The sequence below is a fragment of the Crinia signifera genome, chromosome 5 (genome assembly GCF_055691185.1).
Source record: "Crinia signifera chromosome 5, ASM5569118v1, whole genome shotgun sequence".
Taxonomy (NCBI): Eukaryota; Metazoa; Chordata; class Amphibia; order Anura; family Myobatrachidae; genus Crinia; species Crinia signifera.
Genome location: NC_139221.1, coordinates 330,203,839 through 330,223,288, shown reverse-complemented (window position 1 = coordinate 330,223,288; position 19,450 = coordinate 330,203,839). Strand labels below are relative to the sequence as shown.

Sequence of the window (19,450 nt, the reverse complement as noted above, 5' to 3'; positions counted from 1 at the left end):
GCATGTTGACATGATACATCTTCTGCCTCTTACGTCCCTCCCCTTTTTCCACAATGTAATTAACATCTTTGATACATTGTATTACAGTGTAGGGACCCTCCCAGGCAGCCTGCAGCTTGTTCTGTCTCATGGGAACCAGAGCCAATACCTTTTGCCCCACCTCAAAGATACGCTCTCTAGCCTGTCGGTCGTACCATTGTTTTTGCTTGGTCTGTGCAGCCTTCAGGTTGCTCTGTGCCATTTCCATTAGGAACTGCATTTTCTCCCTGAATTGCACCACATAGTGCACCACGGATGTTTCCGGGGTGACCAACTTCCCCTCCCACTCCTGTCTAATCAAATCCAGGGGTCCACGTGCACGGCGCCCTTACAGGAGTTCAAAGGGGGAGAAGCCCGTTGATTCTTGAGGCACCTCCCGGTATGCAAACAGGAGGTGCGGCAAGAACCTTTCCCAGTCCCTTCCCTGGGACTCCACAAAGACCCTCAACATCTGTTTTAGGGTACCATTGAAGCGTTCGCAGAGGCCGTTCGTTTGGGGGTGATAGGCAGAGGTGATTAGGTGATCCACCTGCATCCTCTTACAGAGACTCTGCATGAGCTTGGACATGAACTGAGTACCCTGGTCAGTTAGCATCTCCTTTGGGAACCCCACCCTGGAGAAAATGGATATGAGCGCATCCGCCACTTTGTCTGCGCGGATGGAGGAGAGTGCTACAGCTTCAGGGTACCTCGTGGCGTAGTCCACCACAGTGAGAATGTATTGTTTCCCTGAGCTGCTGGGGATAGCGAGGGGCCCCACAAGATCTACACCAACCCGCTCAAAGGGTTCTGCGATAAGTGGTAATGAAATGAGAGGTGCTCGGCCTTGGTCACCGGGCTTCCCAGCTAACTGGCAGGCATGGCAGGAGCGACAGTAATTAGGTACATCGTTCCCCATGTTAGGCCAGAAAAAATTGGGCCTCAAACGAGCTTGAGTTCTTTTCGGATTCATATGTCCGCCTAAGGGAATTTCATGAGCTATTTTCATTAACCCTTCCCTATAAGCCTGTGGAACCACCAGCTGCCTGTTAGGACCTTCATCTTCAGGGTCCTCTGAGGAAGGTGGCTCACGATATAACAGCCCATTTTCTACATAAACTCTGACTGAGCCATTCCCCGTTGGGACCTCCTTGGCTTGCTCTCTGAGAGCGGCCAAGCTGGGATCGGTCTGCTGTTCTGCTTTGAATGCCTCACTTCTGAGCAGCTGATCAGTGTGGGGAAACAAGGCAGGCAAGCCCCCCCCTCCTCTAGGACAGCATCTGAACTGGAGACTTCTACAGGAGGGGAGGGGGGTGGAGGGGTATCCACTTCCAGGGAGTCCCCTTCCACACAGGCAGGGGTTAAATCACAGCTGTTCTGGGCTGCAGCTCTCCTTGTCTGAACTGCTAACACAGAGATTGGCTCAGTATTCTGTACAACCCCTGATACTGGTGCTTTCGCAACATTATCTGGTAACGATACATCACATAATTCTACCTTAGTACAGGCATTGTGACCCACTTCCCCCCTGTACATTTGCAAAGGGTTAGGTTCTGCCAAACACAAATCTGCAACCTCACATACATTTACATTACGATTGTAAAGCTCAGCAGGGGTCGCCTGAGGGACAGAAGGGTTAGCTAGTAACACAGAGTCAGTACCAACATCACTTTCATTGACATAGGCAGTGTGCATCTTTCCAAGATCAGTCCCCAAAAGCACACCGGCAGGTAGATTGTCCAGCACCCCAACATCACGGATGCCTCTTCCAACCCCCCAATCAAGGTATACCCTGGCCATAGGAACATCAGGGTGGACCCCACTCACCCCCCGTACAGCAATAGTCTTTCTTGGGATGATGTTCTCTGGGCCCACCAATGCTGAATCTATGAGAGTCAGATCTGCACCTGAGTCCAATAGCCCAAGCGCCACCCTTTGTCCTACCTGGACTGGTTGTAGATTGTCCCGGGGTCTCTCCTGGGGTCCTCCTACACACAGGACGGCAGGCATAGGTTTCACGGCTGGGCCCCCCACAGGAGAGTTCCTCTTGGGGCAACGGGAACGGAAGTGCCCCACTTCATCGCAAATAAAACACCTGCGGCTGGTTGCCAAAACAGGTTGTCCCCCCACCCCCCCAACAAATGCAGCGGCTGCTGGTTTAGTTGAAGAGGGCTGCTGGGGCGAGTCTCCGGGTCTCCGCTCTCTCCAGCTGACTTGCCCGGGCGTCCCCCAGGTCTTCTTTGCCACAGAAGCCCTGGTGCTGGTGTATTGGTCTGCCAGGGTGGCAGCCTTTTCTGCTGATTCGGGATTCCGGTCCAGGACCCACTCTTTAACCTCAGCTGGGCAGAGTGCGATGAACTGCTCTTGCAGAAATAGGTCCTTCAATTTATCATAGTCCTTTACTTGCAAGCCCTCAACCCACTGATGCAATAGGGTTGACAGTTGTGCTAACAGGCCCCCATAGGTATCAGAGGGGCTGCGCTTTAAGTCTCTGAACTTCTGTCGGTATGCCTCAGGGGTGATGTTGAAACGCTGTAGCAAGGCTTTCTTTATGGCAGTATAATCTCCATCCAGCTCCTGGGGAAGGTCAGCAAATGCATCCAAAGCCTTTCCCCTCAGCCCAGGGGTTAAATAACTTGCCCATTCACTGGAGTCCAGTGCAAACTGCCGGCAAGTCTTTTCGAAACTCCTGAAGAAAGTATCCAGGTCACCATCTTTCTCCAGCACGGGAAATTGGTCATGCCGGGGCTTTTTCCTACCCGGGTTACCAACAGCGCTCTGGCCGCTGAGCCTCACCAGTTCCAACTGGTACTCACGCTCCGCCTGACGCTCTGCAGCCTCTCGCTCGGCTCTGCGCTGCTCAGCCTCTAGCTCGGCTCTGCGCTGCTCAGCCTCTAGCTCGGCTCTGCGCTGCTCAGCCTCTCTGTCGGCTGCAGCCTGTCGCTCTGCAGCCTCTCTGTCGGCCGCAGACTGGCGCTCTGCAGCCTCTCTGTCGGCCGCAGACTGGCGCTCTGCAGCTTCTCTGTCAGCAGTTGCCTGGTAATGCTGCATTAGCTGCACGGCCATTGTGGGGTCCAGGTCCTTCATTTGCCTGACAGCAGTTTGAAGGTAACTCTGCAGTGTAGACTCACTGTTGCCAGCAGATGCATCTGACCCTGGCAGGGCATCACTTGTGTTGTCTTGTGCAAACTGAGCCCTTGGAGTAGGAGTGTCCCTGGACTGGCTTCCTCCAGCAGCTAGAACCCGATCGGCTTCCATGAGTGCCTTTATCATCAGTTCTTTACTCAGGCCAGACCAAGGGATGTCCCTCCGTACACATATAGTCGCCAGATCATCACGTCTCATCATCCGGTAATCAGACATCCTGAGTCTCACACTTGTCAAATAAAATGATAGTAAAGAAAACAAGAGAAGGGAGGGGAACAGAAATTGCATCCACTGTGTGACTTTTAAAACTATAGTAAAGCTCTGAGTTCTGATTCTGGTGATGTGGGTATTTCTCACAAAATTCTACCCACACTCACTTAAGTTCTTAAAGAGAAAAATTAATTCTCCATCCCACCGCTAGCCGCCAAATGTCACGGATCCACCGGTCGCCTGCTCCGATACGTCAATCTGAGCAGCGCCGGCCGTGACTGGGGTTCACTCAGGACACTCGGGCCCTTTCCTTGAGGTACACTGCCACCAGCCAAAACCTGATTTTAGCGCCTGAAACTGCGCAAGGGGCGGCTTGGCTCGCCCCTGACCACACAATACAAGATAACAATGGTAACGTTTTCCAGCCTTTCTCTCCTGAGGCTAATGAGTCTTAAGAACACAGAACCAGAACTGGGAATATGTATTATTTATTCCTAGAAATACTACAGAGCTTTAAACAAAATGGTTACAAGACATTACAATGATTTTAAAAGTACACACAACGATTTTTAAATGCAATTTCAAAAATAAAAAGGGAAAAAAGACAGAACCGTATCTTACAATCCTGAAGTGGGGGGGGGGTTCTCCACAAGAAATCTCTCGTCGCCTACAGCCTGATTGCTAGACCCCCAGGTAGTGACACTGACTATAGGGAGAAAGGTCTTAGTTATACCTTGCAGACTCCCTCATCCCTCCCACCCTTGGGATTCCACTCTTTCCATGCTGAAGGAGTGTGGAAGGTCCCTGGCAATGTATTTTCTACAGTCTGCTGTTTTCAAAGTGATTGATCCTCCTTCCTTGCATAGCAGACCCACTGATAAGAGATGTGAAGGAAGGGGACAAACTCTAACCTCTTCTCCTGGACCATGGTTTATGAGGGGCTCAGATCTTATCTTACATCCTAACTCTGGAGGAGTCCACAGATGTCACACTGAGGGGATACAGGCCTCAAACTCAAACCAGGGTCACCTACAGTTTACATACAAGACATGTCCTGATTCCAATACTCACAGGAGACATAACTATTACACCAATATCAGACATACATTGACCGGACAGATAATCATAACAGGAGGCATACGTTAATTTGATCGATCACCTGATCTGATCGTTACAGTATGTTTTAATGTATCATTTGGGTTGATACATACCTTCTGTGACATCAAGATGATTTTTCTTCTGTGAGCATCTGCATGCTCTACCCCCTTGTAAAATACTTTTTTTTAAGACTATTTGAACAATAAACATCCTGCCTTCATTTTGCAACCAACCGGAGTGTGACGAATGCAGCCCGTTCCCTGACCATGCTGGGTTGAGCAGTATTGAGTTGGAATCATTGAGATGAATATGGCAGTAGCAGCCTTCAGTGCCAAACAAGAAAAACTTTATTAAAGTTACACAATGTAACAAATAATTTACACACTACAGCTACTGACTCCCATTCATTCTAATGGAAGCAGTCTGGGAAGTGGTTCTCTCATTAGCATTAAGCTGCAATACAAAGCAACAACATAGTGGAACACATCTGTGTATATTGTAGGTGTAATGGGCACTGTCTACCAGCAGACGTGATTGGGCAGTGACTTATTCTCATCTCCATACACCTCCACCTCACATATGTGCAGCACCCTCTGTGCGCCAGGAATGACTACGCTGACGTAGCGACCTTCCATCCCATTACAGCAGAGCGTGGTGATGTGACTGGTCCCGGAGATGACTCCACAGCTGCGGACACAGGAGAAGAGGAGAGGGGATGAGTGTGAGAGAGAATTGTATAAAGTTCAGGTCAATTTACAAGCAAGCGAAGGTGTGGGGTGAGGAAGGATTGGCGTTTCCCTACCGGACCGCGAGTCTGCACGCCAGTACTGCACCCACCATCTTATTCCGGACAGTTCACCATCCATAGAGATCACGGCCAACTGCCCAGGAATGTTACCTAGCTTTGCAAGGACTCCTTGCTAATTTCGGATGCTGTCTGGACTCTGACATACAGCCATCCTCGTCTAGCCCTTTAATAGGAATAAGTGAACCGCAATCCTCTGCTAATCCCCTACTGTATATCAGGGTTGCCTACTTTTGAAAAATAATTTCAGGGAGAAAAGTAACAGCCAGGGGGTGGGCCTTGCGACGCCGGGGGTGGGCCTTATGATACCAGGGGGCGGGTCTTGCAACACCAGAGGGGCGGGCCTTGCAATGCATCAAACATGGACGTCATGTCACGGGATTCCCAGCAATGAGGAACAGATAGTCAGGTGATTGGATAGTGCTGATACGATTACTTACTACGCAAGCTGCAGTCATAGGAAATCCTTCTTCCTGAAACAGCCATTACAGAGTAGCTGATGGCCTCTATACAACGTTCTATTGATGGAAGCTTGGATTATACTTATGAAGCATACTGTATAGCAACATTTCAAACTGCAGGTAACTGCTACTCCCTATTGTATACGTCATTTATTAATAAACCCCAAACCCCAATTTCGAGAGCAATAACTGATTTGCACCTGCAAGGTCTCTGCAAGCAGGCAGAAGCCAGGTTCCTGCAACCCGTCAGGTCTGTGAGGGTTCAAATCATTTGTATCTGACAGGTTGTATCTCCCCTACACCAAACCTTACATGATCAAACTTTACACACCATGAAGTAATACTCAGATGGGGAGGAGGAGGTAGGAGGATAGACTACTACAAGGAGGGAGAGGAGGATGAGAGTGAGGAGAGGGGTGAGGGAAGCATGGGCTGTCTACACGGAATGTAGCAAAGAGAAGAGACCCAGTGAAAGGAGCCAGTGAAGAGAGCCAGTGAGGAAAGCCAGTGAAGAGACCCAGTGAAGAGACCCAGTGAAGAGAGCCAGTGAAAAGACCAAGTGAAGAGAGCCAGTGCAGAGAGACAGTGAAGAGACCCGCCAGTGAGGAGGCCTGCCAGTGAAGAGACCTGCCAGTGAAGAGACCCGCCAGTGAAGAGACCCAGTGACGCAAGCCAGTGACAGGAGCCAGTGAAGAGACCCAGTGGAGAGACCCAGTGGAGAGACCCAGTGAAGAGAGCCAGTGAAGAGAGCCAATAAAGGGAGCCAGTGAAGGGAGCCAGTGAAGGGAGCCAGTGAAGAGATCCAGTGAAGAGAGCCAGTGAAGAGACCCAGTGAAGGGATCCAGTGAAGAAAGCCAGTGAAGAGGTCCAGTGAAGAGGTCCAGTGAAGAGGTCCAGTGAAGAGGGCCAGTGAAGCGAGCCAGTGAAGAGACCTGCCAGTGAAGAGAGCCAGTGAAACGAGCCAGTGAAGAGAGACAAGTGAAGAGACCCAGTGAAGAGACCCAGTGGAGAGACCCAGTGAAGAAAGCCAGTGAAGAGAGCCAGTGAAGAGAGCCAGTGAAGAGAGCCAATAAAGGGAGCCAGTGAAGGGAGCCAGTGAAGAGATCCAGTGAAGAGAGCCAGTGAAGAGACCCAGTGAAGGGATCCAGTGAAGAAAGCCAGTGAAGAGGTCCAGTGAAGAGGTCCAGTGAAGAGAGCCAGTGAAGGGAGCCAGTGGAGCCAGTGAAGAGACCCAGTGAAGGGAGCCAGTGAAAGGAGCCAGTGAAGGGAGCCAGTGAAGGGAGCCAGTCAAGAGAGCCAGTGAAGAGACCCGCCAGTGAAGAGAGCCAGTGAAGCGAGCCAGTGAAGAGAGACAAGTGAAGAGACCCAGTGAAGAGACCCAGTGGAGAGACCCAGTGAAGAGAGCCAGTGAAGAGAGCCAGTGAAGAGAGCCAGTGAAGAGAGCCAGTGAAGGGAGCCAGTGGAGCCAGTGAAGAGACCCAGTGAAGGGAGCCAGTGAAGGGAGCCAGTGAAGGGAGCCAGTGAAGAGAGCCAGTCAAGAGAGCCAGTGAAGAGGGAGCCAGTGAAGGGAGCCAGTGAAGAGAGCCAGTCAAGAGAGCCAAAGAAGAGGGCCAGTGAATACTTACACGCAGTTCACTTCTCTCTGCAGTCTGGCAGCGTCTTCACTCCCGGCTGATGACCCCTTTCTAGCGCAGCTGCCGCTGTGCTTCCTCTGCGCTTCTGCAATGTGTACTGCGCATGCACGATGACGGCACAGCATCATAGCGCATGTGAAGTACACATCACAGACACCTGCGCAATGACGCTGCACCATCATCGCGCTTGCGCAGTACGCACCGCGGAAGCAAAGAGGCAGCTCCGGGAGAAAGGGGTCCTCTTCCGGGAGTCCGTGAGATGTCCCAGAATTCCTGGAGTCTCTCAGACATTACGGGAGAGTCAGCAACCCTGCTGTATTGTTCTATGTATTGTATTGCAGCTGAGAACAATAGGCCCTGGTGAGCCGTGGCTTGTACTCCATCTGTACACCGGGTAATTAACCCCTTGCTGGGAAAATGACCGGAACTTTATAGTATTCATTTTGCATACTGACAATACTAATATATTTATTTTCCTTTATTATTAAACATTTTCTATGTATAGAACATATACATCGTTGTTGATTTTCTTCAGTGAAGCGTAACACTGTTCAGACTATATATATTTACAGAGAGGCCTTGGCACACCTCTCATGCAAAGCAGCTTTGACAGCACCTACCGATGCACCCATTGTTTGGACTCTACTGTGTAATGTTAGAGAAATAGTTTTGGGCAGAACCTGACATTTGAGGGATCACACCGACTGGTAGACCAGCTGGCCAATGACATGATGCATTGCGTAGTCATGCCAACCACTGTACACTACCAGTAATCTCGGCTTTGTATAGTGGGAGTCTCTGGCTCTGATGATGCCATCCTGTGACCACATCCTCACCACATCCTATTTACACCACATTACGCCACCACGTCCCTGAATCTTATGCGCCAACCTTGCTTCCCCCTCCATTAGTCTCTTGGTTTAGATATTGGCATTGCCTCTTCCTGTATTAGTGCAGGCCACTGAGGTGATGGCCCATGGGAGATTGATTCCAGCGGAAACCTCATTTACTATATGCAGCAAAACCTCAGAAAATGCCTTTTTTGGTGGTATGGCCTCGTACCGCATATGGACCTGGAACCTCAATTTCCAGAAACCGATAGATTCCGGGGCTTGGATGCGGTGGGCGATCCATCATCAGATTGGCGAATTATGTTCGACAAAATGAGAAATCTCCAGCTATCTGACCCCATCACTGATACGTCCTCGTTTCCCCCTCAGGAAGGGAATCTGAGACGGAGGACCCTCAGGACCATCTACTAAGACCGGTATTGTAGCTATTCCGCAGGTGGTGAAGTACGTGAACCAGGCCAGTAAATAGGAAGTCCGGCCAATCACAACACCTGACCAGAGCTGGGAATGGAGTAGATGCCCTCAGGAATAAACAGAAGGAAATTGTTCACTTCCATTAAATGTAATAACATGAATTTGCACATTTGCAAATAGACTTCCAGCCAGTAGCCGTAACACAAGACGATGCATCGAATCCAGGAATATACTAGAGACCAGATCCTAGGTCTGGCATTCGCCCTCTTCTTAATCCAAAGTGTCTTACTCTGCACCTATCCGGGCTCCTGCACGGTGCCTCCTAGTTGGCTCCTGCCCGGTACCTCCTAGTTGGCTCCTGCCCGGTGCCTCCTAGTTGGCTCCTGCCCGGTGCCTCCTAGTTGGCTCCTGCCCGCTGCATCTTAAGCTGCTTTCAGACCGCAAAACTGGCTTTGACCAGGTATTTTAAAACGTTTCTAAAAACGGGTCTGCCAGCTAAAACCCCTTTCACACCGCATGTCTTTAAACGGTATTTCAGTGCAGTTTTTGTCTTTAAACGGTATTTCAGTGGAGGTTTTGTTCCTTCACAACACTGAACCCGTTTTAACCCATAGAAAATAGTGGATGAAAAAAAAAACGGGTCTGAAACGGGTAGGACCCTGCTTTATTACCGTTTAGAAATACCAGTTCTATAGAACTGGTAAATTCACTCTGCACCTTTCAGACTGAAGAAATTAGCGTTTTAAAATGGTAAAAAAATAGCAAAATAACGGGTAAAAAGTGCCCGGTGCCTCCTAGTTGGCTCCCGCCTGGTGCCTCCTGGTTGGCTCCTGCCTGGTGCCTCCTGGTTGGCTCCTGCCCGGTGCATTTCTGCGTATATACAAACCCCAACAGTGAACGGGCGCGGCGTGGTACACACTCTCCCGGCCATTCGCAGAGGGAAGGTGGGGCCGGGGGCATACGGCAGCTCGGACAGGGAATGCCCATAGGAACGCCCAGCGTTTTATCTGCATCCTCATGACAACGCTGGGCATTCCCATGGCTATGCGGGCAGGCCGATGCATGCCAGGGGTGGGCGGCTGAGGTCACATTACATCAGCCACCGCCCGTCTTCATCCCGTCGCTTGCGAATAAAAGTCAGTTGAGACTGGCAGGAGAAATCATTCGATAATCAAATGATTTCTCCTGCAGCGGAGGCATGTGAGGGGGATGTGTTTTCATAACACATCCCCTCGACGTCCCAGGCTTTCGGCAGGACGGCATCTCAGGTGCTCGGTAAGCTGCAATGTCCGCAGCTTACTGTGCGAATCTGAATTAGGCCCATAGTGACTTGCTCATTCTGACCAAATGTCCAATCATCTTTTCTGTACCATTGTAGTGTTGTAACTACGGGGTCATCCGTCAGCCTACAAGACTCACATCTATAACACAGACTTATACTGTATACTATATACTACACATTCAGTTCCTCTGTTCTTCTTTACAGCAGTTTGTATTTCTCTAGAAGGCTCTCCAAATATATGCAGTCATGTATGTACCCCATTCCAATGTGATCTATATATACATAGATATACAACTGATGCTGCATTAGTCCGGCTCAGATAATTATGTGACTGTTCCCATTGGTACTCACACAGGATTGTTGTTGTCTGGAGAGTTCCCCACACGGACCTCGGCCCCCAGGACCCGGTCAGCACAGCATTCCTGCCGATTCGCCACAATAATGGTTCCAATCTTATAGCTTTTCTTGAGGTCCAGTCTCCACCAGGGATTATCCTCCAAATTGTTGTGTGTACATGATCCTTTGGCAAAATTCCCATCTCTGTTGCCATCAATAGCGTTGGTGGGGTAACCCTTTACGGGATAGTCATAGAGAGAGCTCTGAGTGGCCTGTCCATCCCTGGCTAAATTACTGCCTGAAACAAGATGGAAGATTGTTCCAACAGTCACATGATATTATACTGTATAACACAGATATACTGTAATCAGCCACAGAACCAAACTGTCATCACTGCTCCTGTCTCCCATCTGTTAACTGCTCACCCCTCTGATACATGCCTGGTCCTCGCTGTCTGCCATCCCTTACCTTCTCACCCCTCTGAGACATGCCTGGTCCTCGCTGTCTGCCATCCCTTACCTCCTCACCCCTCTGAGACATGCCTGGTCCTCTCTGTCTGCCATCCCTTACCTCCTCACCCCTCTGAGACATGCCTGGTCCTTGCTGTCTGCCATCCCTTACCTTCTCACCCCTCTGAGACATGCCTGGTCCTCGCTGTCTGCCATCCCTTACCTTCTCACCCCTCTGAGACATGCCTGGTCCTCGCTGTCTGCCATCCCTTACCTCCTCACCCCTCTGAGACATGCCTGGTCCTAGCTGTCTGCCATCCCTTACCTCCTCATCCCTCTGAGACATTCCTGGTCCTCGCTGTCTGCCATCCCTTACCTCCTCACCCCTCTGAGACATGCCTGGTCCTCGCTGTCTGCCATCCCTTACCTCCTCACCCCTCTGAGACATGCCTGGTCCTCGCTGTCTGCCATCCCTTACCTCCTCATCCCTCTGAGACATGCCTGGTCCTCGCTGTCTGCCATGCCTTACCTCCTCATCCCTCTGAGACATGCCTGGTCCTCTCTGTCTGCCATCCCTTACCTCCTCACCTTTCTAAGACATACCTGTTCCTCGCTGTCTGCCATCCCTTACCTCCTCATCCCTCTGAGACATGCCTGGTCCTCGCTGTCTGCCATCCCTTACCTCCTCACCCCTCTGACACATACCTGGTCCTCGCTGTCTGCCATCCCTTACCTCCTAATCCCTCTGAGACATGCCTAGTCCTCGCTGTCTGCCATCCCTTACCTCCTCACCCATCTGAGACATACCTGGTCCTCGCTGTCTGCCATCCCTTACCTCCTCACCCCTCTGAGACATACCTGGTCCTCGCTGTCTGCCATCCCTTACCTCCTCACCCCTCTGAGACATGCCTGGTCCTCGCTGTCTGCCATCCCTTACCTCCTCACCCCTCCTGAGACATACCTGGTCCTCGCTGTCTGCCATCCCTTACCTCCTCACCCCTCTGACACATACCTGGTCCTCGCTGTCTGCCATCCCTTACCTCCTAATCCCTCTGAGACATGCCTAGTCCTCGCTGTCTGCCATCCCTTACCTCCTCACCCATCTGAGACATACCTGGTCCTCGCTGTCTGCCATCCCTTACCTCCTCACCCCTCTGAGACATACCTGGTCCTCGCTGTCTGCCATCCCTTACCTCCTCATCCCTCTGAGACATGCCTGGTCCTCGCTGTCTGCCATCCCTTACCTCCTCACCCCTCTGAGACATACCTGGTCCTCGCTGTCTGCCATCCCTTACCTACTCACCCCTCTGGAACATACTGTAGCTGGTCCTCTCTGTCTGCCATCCCTTACCTCCTCACCCCTCTGAGACATGCCTAGTCCTCGTTGTCTGCCATCCCTTACCTCTTCACCCCTCTGAGACATGCCTGGTCCTCGCTGTCTGCCATCCCTTACCTCCTCACCCCTCTGAGACATACCTGGTCCTCGCTGTCTGCCATCCCTTACCTCCTCACCCCTCTGAGACATGCCTGGTCCTCACTTTCTGCCATCCCTTACCTTCTCATCCCTCTGAGACATACCTGGTCCTCGCTGTCTGCCATCTCTTACCTCCTCACCCCTCTGAGACATGCCTGGTCCTCACTTTCTGCCATCCCTTACCTTCTCATCCCTCTGAGACATACCTGGTCCTCGCTGTCTGCCATCTCTTACCTCCTCACCCCTCTGAGACATACCTGGTCCTCGCTGTCTGCCATCCCTTACCTCCTCACCCCTCTGAGACATGCCTGGTCCTCGCTGTCTGTCATCCCTTACCTCCTCATCCCTCTGATACATGCCTGGTCCTCGCTGTCTGCTATCCCTTACCTCATCATCCCTCTGATACATGCCTGGTCCTCGCTGTCTCCTCATCCCTCTGAGACATGAATGGTCCTCGCTGTCTGTCATCCCTTACCTCCTCACCCCTCTGAGACATGCCTGGTCCTCACTGTCTGCCACCCCTTACCTCCTCACCCCTCTGAGACATGCCTGGTCTTCACCGTATACTAGCCCTTACCTCCTCTCCCCTCTGGGACATTACTGGCCCTGGCTGTCTGCCATCACTAGCCTCCTCAACCCTTCTTAGATGTTTGTGGTCCTCACTGTCTGCTGGCAGTAACCTATTTAACACATCTGAGACATGTCTGTTCATCACTGTCTGTCATCCCTTACCCCATCACCCTTCTGATACATGCCTCATCCTCCCTGTCTGCCAGCCTTTACCTTCTGACCACTCTGAGACATGCGTGTTCCTCACTGACTGGCATCCTTAACCTTCTCAACCTTCTGAGGCATGGCAGTCATTGCTACTGTATCTGTCATCCCTCACCTCTTTACTCATCTGAAACATGCTTGTTTCTCTGTCGACCCTCTTTATTTTATTCGGTAATAAATTCTGAATATAAATATAATAAAATACCTTCTGGGTTGCAGCTCTGGCTCTTCCTCAACAATCCGGCCACCAGTGTCACCAGGAGGAGGATCTTCATCCTATGAAAGATAACATAGCGAGTCTGTATAACAGCACCTCTGGCAGCTCTGTGTATTATAGCCTGGGAGGACATTATACTATACAGTGTGACTGTGTCTCTCCCCACCAGTGTCACCAGGAGGAAGATCTGCATCCTACAGGATATAGCACAGCACATCTGTATAAAAGCACCTCCAGCAGCTATGTGTACTACAGCTAGGCCGGACATTATATTACACAGTGTGACTGTGTCTCTCCCCACCAGTGTCACCGGGAGGAAGATCTGCATTCTACAGGAGATAACACAGCACATCTGTATAACAGCCTCTCCAGCAGCTCTGTGTACTACAGCAAGGCAGGACATTATATTACACAGTGTGACTGTGTCTCTCCCCACCAGTGTCACTAGGAGGAAGATCTGCATCCTACAGGAGATAACACATCACATCTGTATAATAGCACCTTCTGCAGCTCTGTGTACTACCGCCAGGCAGTACATTATATTACACAGTGTGACTGTGTCTCTCCCCATCAGTGTCACCGGGAGGATGATCTGCATCCTACAGAGATAACACAGCACACCTGTATAACAACACCTCCGGCAGCTCTGTGTACTACCGCCAGGTAGGACATTATATTACACAGTGTGATGTGTCTCTCCCCACCAGTGCATCTTACAGGATATAGCACAGCACATCTGTATAACAGCACCTCCAGCCTCTCTGTGTACTACAGCCAGGCAGGACATTATATTACACAGTGTGACTGTGTCTCTCCCCACCAGTGCATCTTACAGGATATAGCACAGCACATCTGCATAATAGCACCTCCAGCAGCTCTGGATACTACAGCCAGGCAGGACATTATATTACACAGTGTGACTGTGTCTCTCCCCACCAGTGTCACTAGGAGGAAGATCTGCATCCTACAGGAGATAACACATCACATCTGTATAATAGCACCTTCTGCAGCTCTGTGTACTACCGCCAGGCAGTACATTATATTACACAGTGTGACTGTGTCTCTCCCCATCAGTGTCACCGGGAGGATGATCTGCATCCTACAGAGATAACACAGCACACCTGTATAACAGCACCTCCGGCAGCTCTGTGTACTACCGCCAGGTAGGACATTATATTACACAGTGTGATGTGTCTCTCCCCACCAGTGCATCTTACAGGATATAGCACAGCACATCTGTATAACAGCACCTCCAGCCTCTCTGTGTACTACAGCCAGGCAGGACATTATATTACACAGTGTGACTGTGTCTCTCCCCACCAGTGCATCTTACAGGATATAGCACAGCACATCTGCATAATAGCACCTCCAGCAGCTCTGGATACTACAGCCAGGCAGGACATTATATTACACAGTGTGACTGTGTCTCTCCCCACCAGTGTCACTAGGAGGAAGATCTGCATCCTACAGGAGATAACACATCACATCTGTATAATAGCACCTTCTGCAGCTCTGTGTACTACCGCCAGGCAGTACATTATATTACACAGTGTGACTGTGTCTCTCCCCATCAGTGTCACCGGGAGGATGATCTGCATCCTACAGAGATAACACAGCACACCTGTATAACAGCACCTCCGGCAGCTCTGTGTACTACCGCCAGGTAGGACATTATATTACACAGTGTGATGTGTCTCTCCCCACCAGTGCATCTTACAGGATATAGCACAGCACATCTGTATAACAGCACCTCCAGCCTCTCTGTGTACTACAGCCAGGCATGACATTATATTACACAGTATGACTGTATCTCTCCCCATTAGTCTCACCGGAAGGATGATCTGCATCCTACAGAGATAACACAGCACACCTGTATAACAGCACCTCCGGCAGCTCTGTGTACTACCGCCAGGTAGGACATTATATTACACAGTGTGATGTGTCTCTCCCCACCAGTGCATCTTACAGGATATAGCACAGCACATCTGTATAACAGCACCTCCAGCCTCTCTGTGTACTACAGCCAGGCAGGACATTATATTACACAGTGTGACTGTGTCTCTCCCCACCAGTGCATCTTACAGGATATAGCACAGCACATCTGTATAACAGCACCTCCAGCCTCTCTGAGTACTACAGCCAGGCAGGACATCATATTACACAGTATGACTGTGTCTCTCCCCACCAGTGTCACCCGGAGGAAGATCTGCATCCAGAGGCACTTTAACATAGGAGGAGATCCATGGGTAGCCTCCTCCGTTCGTGCCCCCTCCACTCTCTCGGCCATCCCATAATGCTCTAGTGCACTGCACTGTACAATCTGAGCACTAGAGGGTCAGACTGTACTGCATATGGGCGGTTCTCCGAAGAAATGCCGCAGAGGGCATTTTTTCAGTGATTTTGGCAGTGCTGCTGCCTTTATTGTGGGATTCCGGAGGGGTAAGAATCAAACAATGGATGCAGTGTCCGAGGTGTGAGCCCCCCTGGGACCCAGGAGCCCATGTGCACTGCGCACATTGCACCCATTATAAATAAGCCACTGTCTGTATCCTATGGCTCATAGAAAAAAAAACATTTAGCATCGATATCACAGCGTGCCGATTCTGCACCGCTGGTGCAATGTTAGCACAACAAACAATTACAAGTGGCTGGATCACCACAACTATGAGCGCCACATCTGTTAATTAACCTTTTGCTTTAACACAAACCATAAGTTCCCCGAGATACTCTTCCATGGGGATTTTCCCCATAGAGGTGTATATGTTCCGCTTGAGTGACAGCTCAGTGGATCTCAGCCAATCAGAAGACCACTTCTATGTGGCTCTGCCTGATTGGCTCTTGGGTCTTCAAGTGGCAGATGTCCAGGTGATGTCCAGTAGCATAGAAGAGGATCCATGTGTATATATGGATTCTCTTTAGTACGTAAGGTTCGGAAACTTTGAGGTTTGTTTTTTAACCCGTTGGACCGGAGAGGACTGGTCTGCACTGGAGAGGACTGGTCTACACTGGAGAGGACTGGTCTGCACTGGAGAGGACTGGTCTGCACTGGATTACGTGAGTATCTCTTATTTTGTTGCAGGTAACCGTATGGATTATAGTGGACAGGAGGACTGAGGGGCGATGTGGGATGTAGGTGAGTATGCATGCATGTAAGTGTGCACGTATGTTAAATTAACCTTCCCTTTCACAGTGTGTGTGTTCTGTCTTTATTGTAACATTTTTTTTACAACTACAGGTCCCAGCTGGCCCGTTAATGCCCCACATGCTGGTATTTCTGGTTCTCCAAGTGTTCTGCCATGATTTCATTCGTATTTGAGAGTAGTAAAAGTGAGGTGTGTGTGTGTAATAAACTTTTACTTCTCTCTGTGTGTGTTTTTTATAAACATTCTTTTTACAGGTGGACTACAAGTCCCAGCGGGCCCATTAATGCCCCGCATGCTGGGACTTGTGGTTCTCCAAGTCCCAGCATGCGGGGGAGGTCTGCTGGCACTTGTAGTTCTCCGGTATAAAGCAATGTAAGTATGATCAATGTAACCCTATCAGGCCGGCGTCCACTGGCCACGGACGCCGGTGACAGCCCCGGGCTTCAGCCCTGGACGGGTGAAGCCTGGGGGGGGGGGGACCCCTTTATTGGGGGGGTCCCCACTCCAGGTACCCCGTCCAAGGCTGACCAGCCACGGTGCTCATGTTTTGGCCGGGGGACCTTGTATAAAAAGTGTCCCCCGGCTGTGGCATGACACCGTGGGCTGTTGGAGCCCGGTGCTGGTTTCAAAATACGGGGGACCCCCAGATTTTTTGTCCCCCGTATTTTTGGAACCAGGACCGGTCCAAGAGTCCGGGGCTGGTTTCAGAAATACGGGGGACCCCTATGCTTTTTGTCCCCCCGTATTTTTGGAACCAGGTCCGGCTCAATGAGCTCGGGGCTGGTTATGCTTAGGAGGGGGGACCCCACGCCGGTTTTTTTTAAACTTTTTTTTTTTGCACAAAATCGCATTTATGAAAATGCGCACATTTTCATGACTAAAAATCGCCCGAAATCGCGGCAAATCGCATTTTTTGCCGCTAATTCGCATCTCATTACATATGCGAATTCGCGGCAAAAAACACGATTTTTAAAGGTGCGATTTCTGGCGAGTTTGGAACTCGTCCAAAAATCACACCCTATTACATTTCGCCCCTTGTTTCAAGTTTTAAAAGGCACTGACAGCGTGTTTGTAGGCGGATACATGACCTGAAAATTGTGGTGACATGGCTGCATTTATAGGGTGATTCAGTCCTGTTAGCAAGGCTGCAATTTTTGCAAATGGACAAAGCATGCTGCACTGCAGGTGGGGCAGATGTAACGTGCAGAGAGAGTAAGATTTTGGAGGAGTCATTTTTTTTCTGTGCAGGGTACATATTGGAGGTTATTCTGGTTGACTCTCAAGGCTGCGAACTTTGCAGCCTTGCGAGTCCACTAGACGCCGCCCCCAGGGCCACTGCATAAACATCCATTCTCAGTCTTGCGTGTGGGGAATGATTTTACCAGCGCTCGCATATCTGTGACACCTCAGTGGTGTCTCAGATCTGTGGGCGCCATGTGCGGGAAGCGGGAGGGCAGCTGACATCCACTGACATCAGCTGCCCGCCGCCCGTGTCATCAGGGAACTACCATGGGAACACTGGCCCGCCGCCCCAGGCCCCCGCCTTCACTTTTGTGTGCGAGCGCCCGGCGAATAATCTATTAACCGCGGATGCACCTGCACATAAATAACTATGCTTATGCGCAGTTGCAAAAAATCGGTGCCCCGTGAACCGATTCAACCAGAATCACCCCCATTGGCTGCTTTATTCTTAGGGAGAGGGTTGGGTAGAGATCTGCACACAAAAAAGATGGGGTGGTATCGTACCCTTATAGAATCAGGGTGTTTTACCCGCTCTATTTGGTTGGCGGGGGGTGCTATCCTATCGACTAAATGCAATAGTTACAAAAAGAAGAGAGAAAAAGTAGTCGTAGTGGATGCACACCTTGTTGGAGTATGATATTATTTATCTTAATGTTTTGTTGTTGTTTTTATATCTTGAGTGGGGAATCCTTTTAATCTTTAATCGGGTTTGGATTCAGGAAGTACCCACTATAGTTTGGCGAAATAGGAGAGGTTAAAATATTTTTTACATATAACAAATACATACATTTAGTGACAAAAGATAGAAATAAGTGTATATAGGTTTAAAAATATAGGCAGACCTGGCTGTGTGGTGTGGTGCCTGTTTATAAGCTAGATATGGGTATTTCCGGGATACACGGTATATTGGAGTTTATTGCCTATGTTGGCTTATTGATACTCCATTGCGTGTATCAATACTGGACCTCAAATGACCCTATTACTCAATGCTCTATCAGTCTTGTGGGATATGTGGTTCCCCTTTGTCTCTGATCTTTCCCGTAATTTTCACATATAATATCTAGGGAAATTATTCTGTGGAATGATGTTTTTAGTGTTTGATTTTGTTACACATGTAATCCGTATTTGTGCAGGGTAGATGGTGACCCCTATCCCTGTTTCTGCGTTGGGACCTGTATTTTAATTATACAGTTTATTTTGCCACAGGATAAATCTGTATTATAGTACAAAAGGGGCTAAATATGCAACAGTGATATTTACTGGTTTAGCCTGGATATATGGATTGCTAATTTTAGCTTATTATCCAATAATGTCCTAGGTTCTTATATGCAGTGTTGAAATGACATCTGCTTTCAAAAGAACCAATTTGAGTGACATCTGCTGTGGCTAGGTTAAATCACAGCATGTGTTACAACATTGGCATTTTTTATATACATATGTATCCCTCAAACTGGTGAGTTTAATTTGCCACAGGATAATTCTGTATTTTAGTACAGGAGGGACTAGATATGCACCAATGATATTTCCTGGTATTGCCTGGATATATGGATTGCTAATTTTAGCTTTATGTCCAATTATATCCTAGGTTCTAATATGCAGTATTGTAGTGTCATCTGCTTTTAAGAGAACCAATTCAGATGGCATTTCCTGTAGCCAGGTTAAATCACAGTATATGTTGCAATATTAGCGTTTTTGTATACATATGTATCCCTTAGACTGGTGAGCCATTATTTTCTGTCTGCTTTATACTCCTAGTTTGTCACACACAGTATAATACTGCCACCTGCTGGCGTGTGGGTCAACTAACGAGTATTCGTAGCAATGCTGGGTCAATGAGTACAAGCTTTAAAAAGAACACATCTTTTAAACAGTATAGCGAGGGTATAATTCCTCCT

At 49.5% G+C, this 19,450-nt stretch overlaps 2 protein-coding genes across 2 annotated transcripts; both read right to left on the bottom strand.

The window, feature by feature from the left end:
• Positions 1-367: 367 nt before the first annotated feature.
• On the bottom strand, positions 368-3,381 carry LOC146005832 (uncharacterized). The gene is made up of 2 exons (XM_083145260.1): positions 1,846-3,381; positions 368-1,243 (listed from the first exon to the last, which is right to left on the bottom strand). The coding sequence occupies exons 1-2, from the start codon at positions 3,379-3,381 to the stop codon at positions 368-370; spliced, it is 2,412 nt and encodes an 803-aa protein (XP_083001386.1).
• Positions 3,382-4,797: 1,416 nt separating this feature from the next.
• Positions 4,798-13,228, bottom strand: LOC146005633 (fucolectin-like). The gene is made up of 3 exons (XM_083144989.1): positions 13,159-13,228; positions 10,272-10,554; positions 4,798-5,160 (listed from the first exon to the last, which is right to left on the bottom strand). Exons 1-3 carry the CDS (start codon positions 13,226-13,228, stop codon positions 4,992-4,994), a joined length of 522 nt encoding a protein of 173 aa, XP_083001115.1. The 3' UTR covers positions 4,798-4,991.
• Positions 13,229-19,450: the final 6,222 nt, after the last annotated feature.

Coding starts and splice junctions, on each gene's coding strand:
- LOC146005633 (XM_083144989.1), bottom strand. CDS start 13,228: ATGAAGATCCTCCTCCTGGTGACACTGGTGGCCGGATTGTTGAGGAAG. Junction 10,555..13,158: donor CCAGAGCTGCAACCCAGAAG/GTATTTTATTAT, acceptor ATCTTGTTTCAG/GCAGTAATTTAGCCAGGGAT. Junction 5,161..10,271: donor CCAGACAACAACAATCCTGT/GTGAGTACCAAT, acceptor CTGTGTCCGCAG/CTGTGGAGTCATCTCCGGGA.
- LOC146005832 (XM_083145260.1), bottom strand. CDS start 3,381: ATGTCTGATTACCGGATGATGAGACGTGATGATCTGGCGACTATATGT. Junction 1,244..1,845: donor AGACTATTGCTGTACGGGGG/GTGAGTGGGGTC, acceptor CACACTGATCAG/CTGCTCAGAAGTGAGGCATT.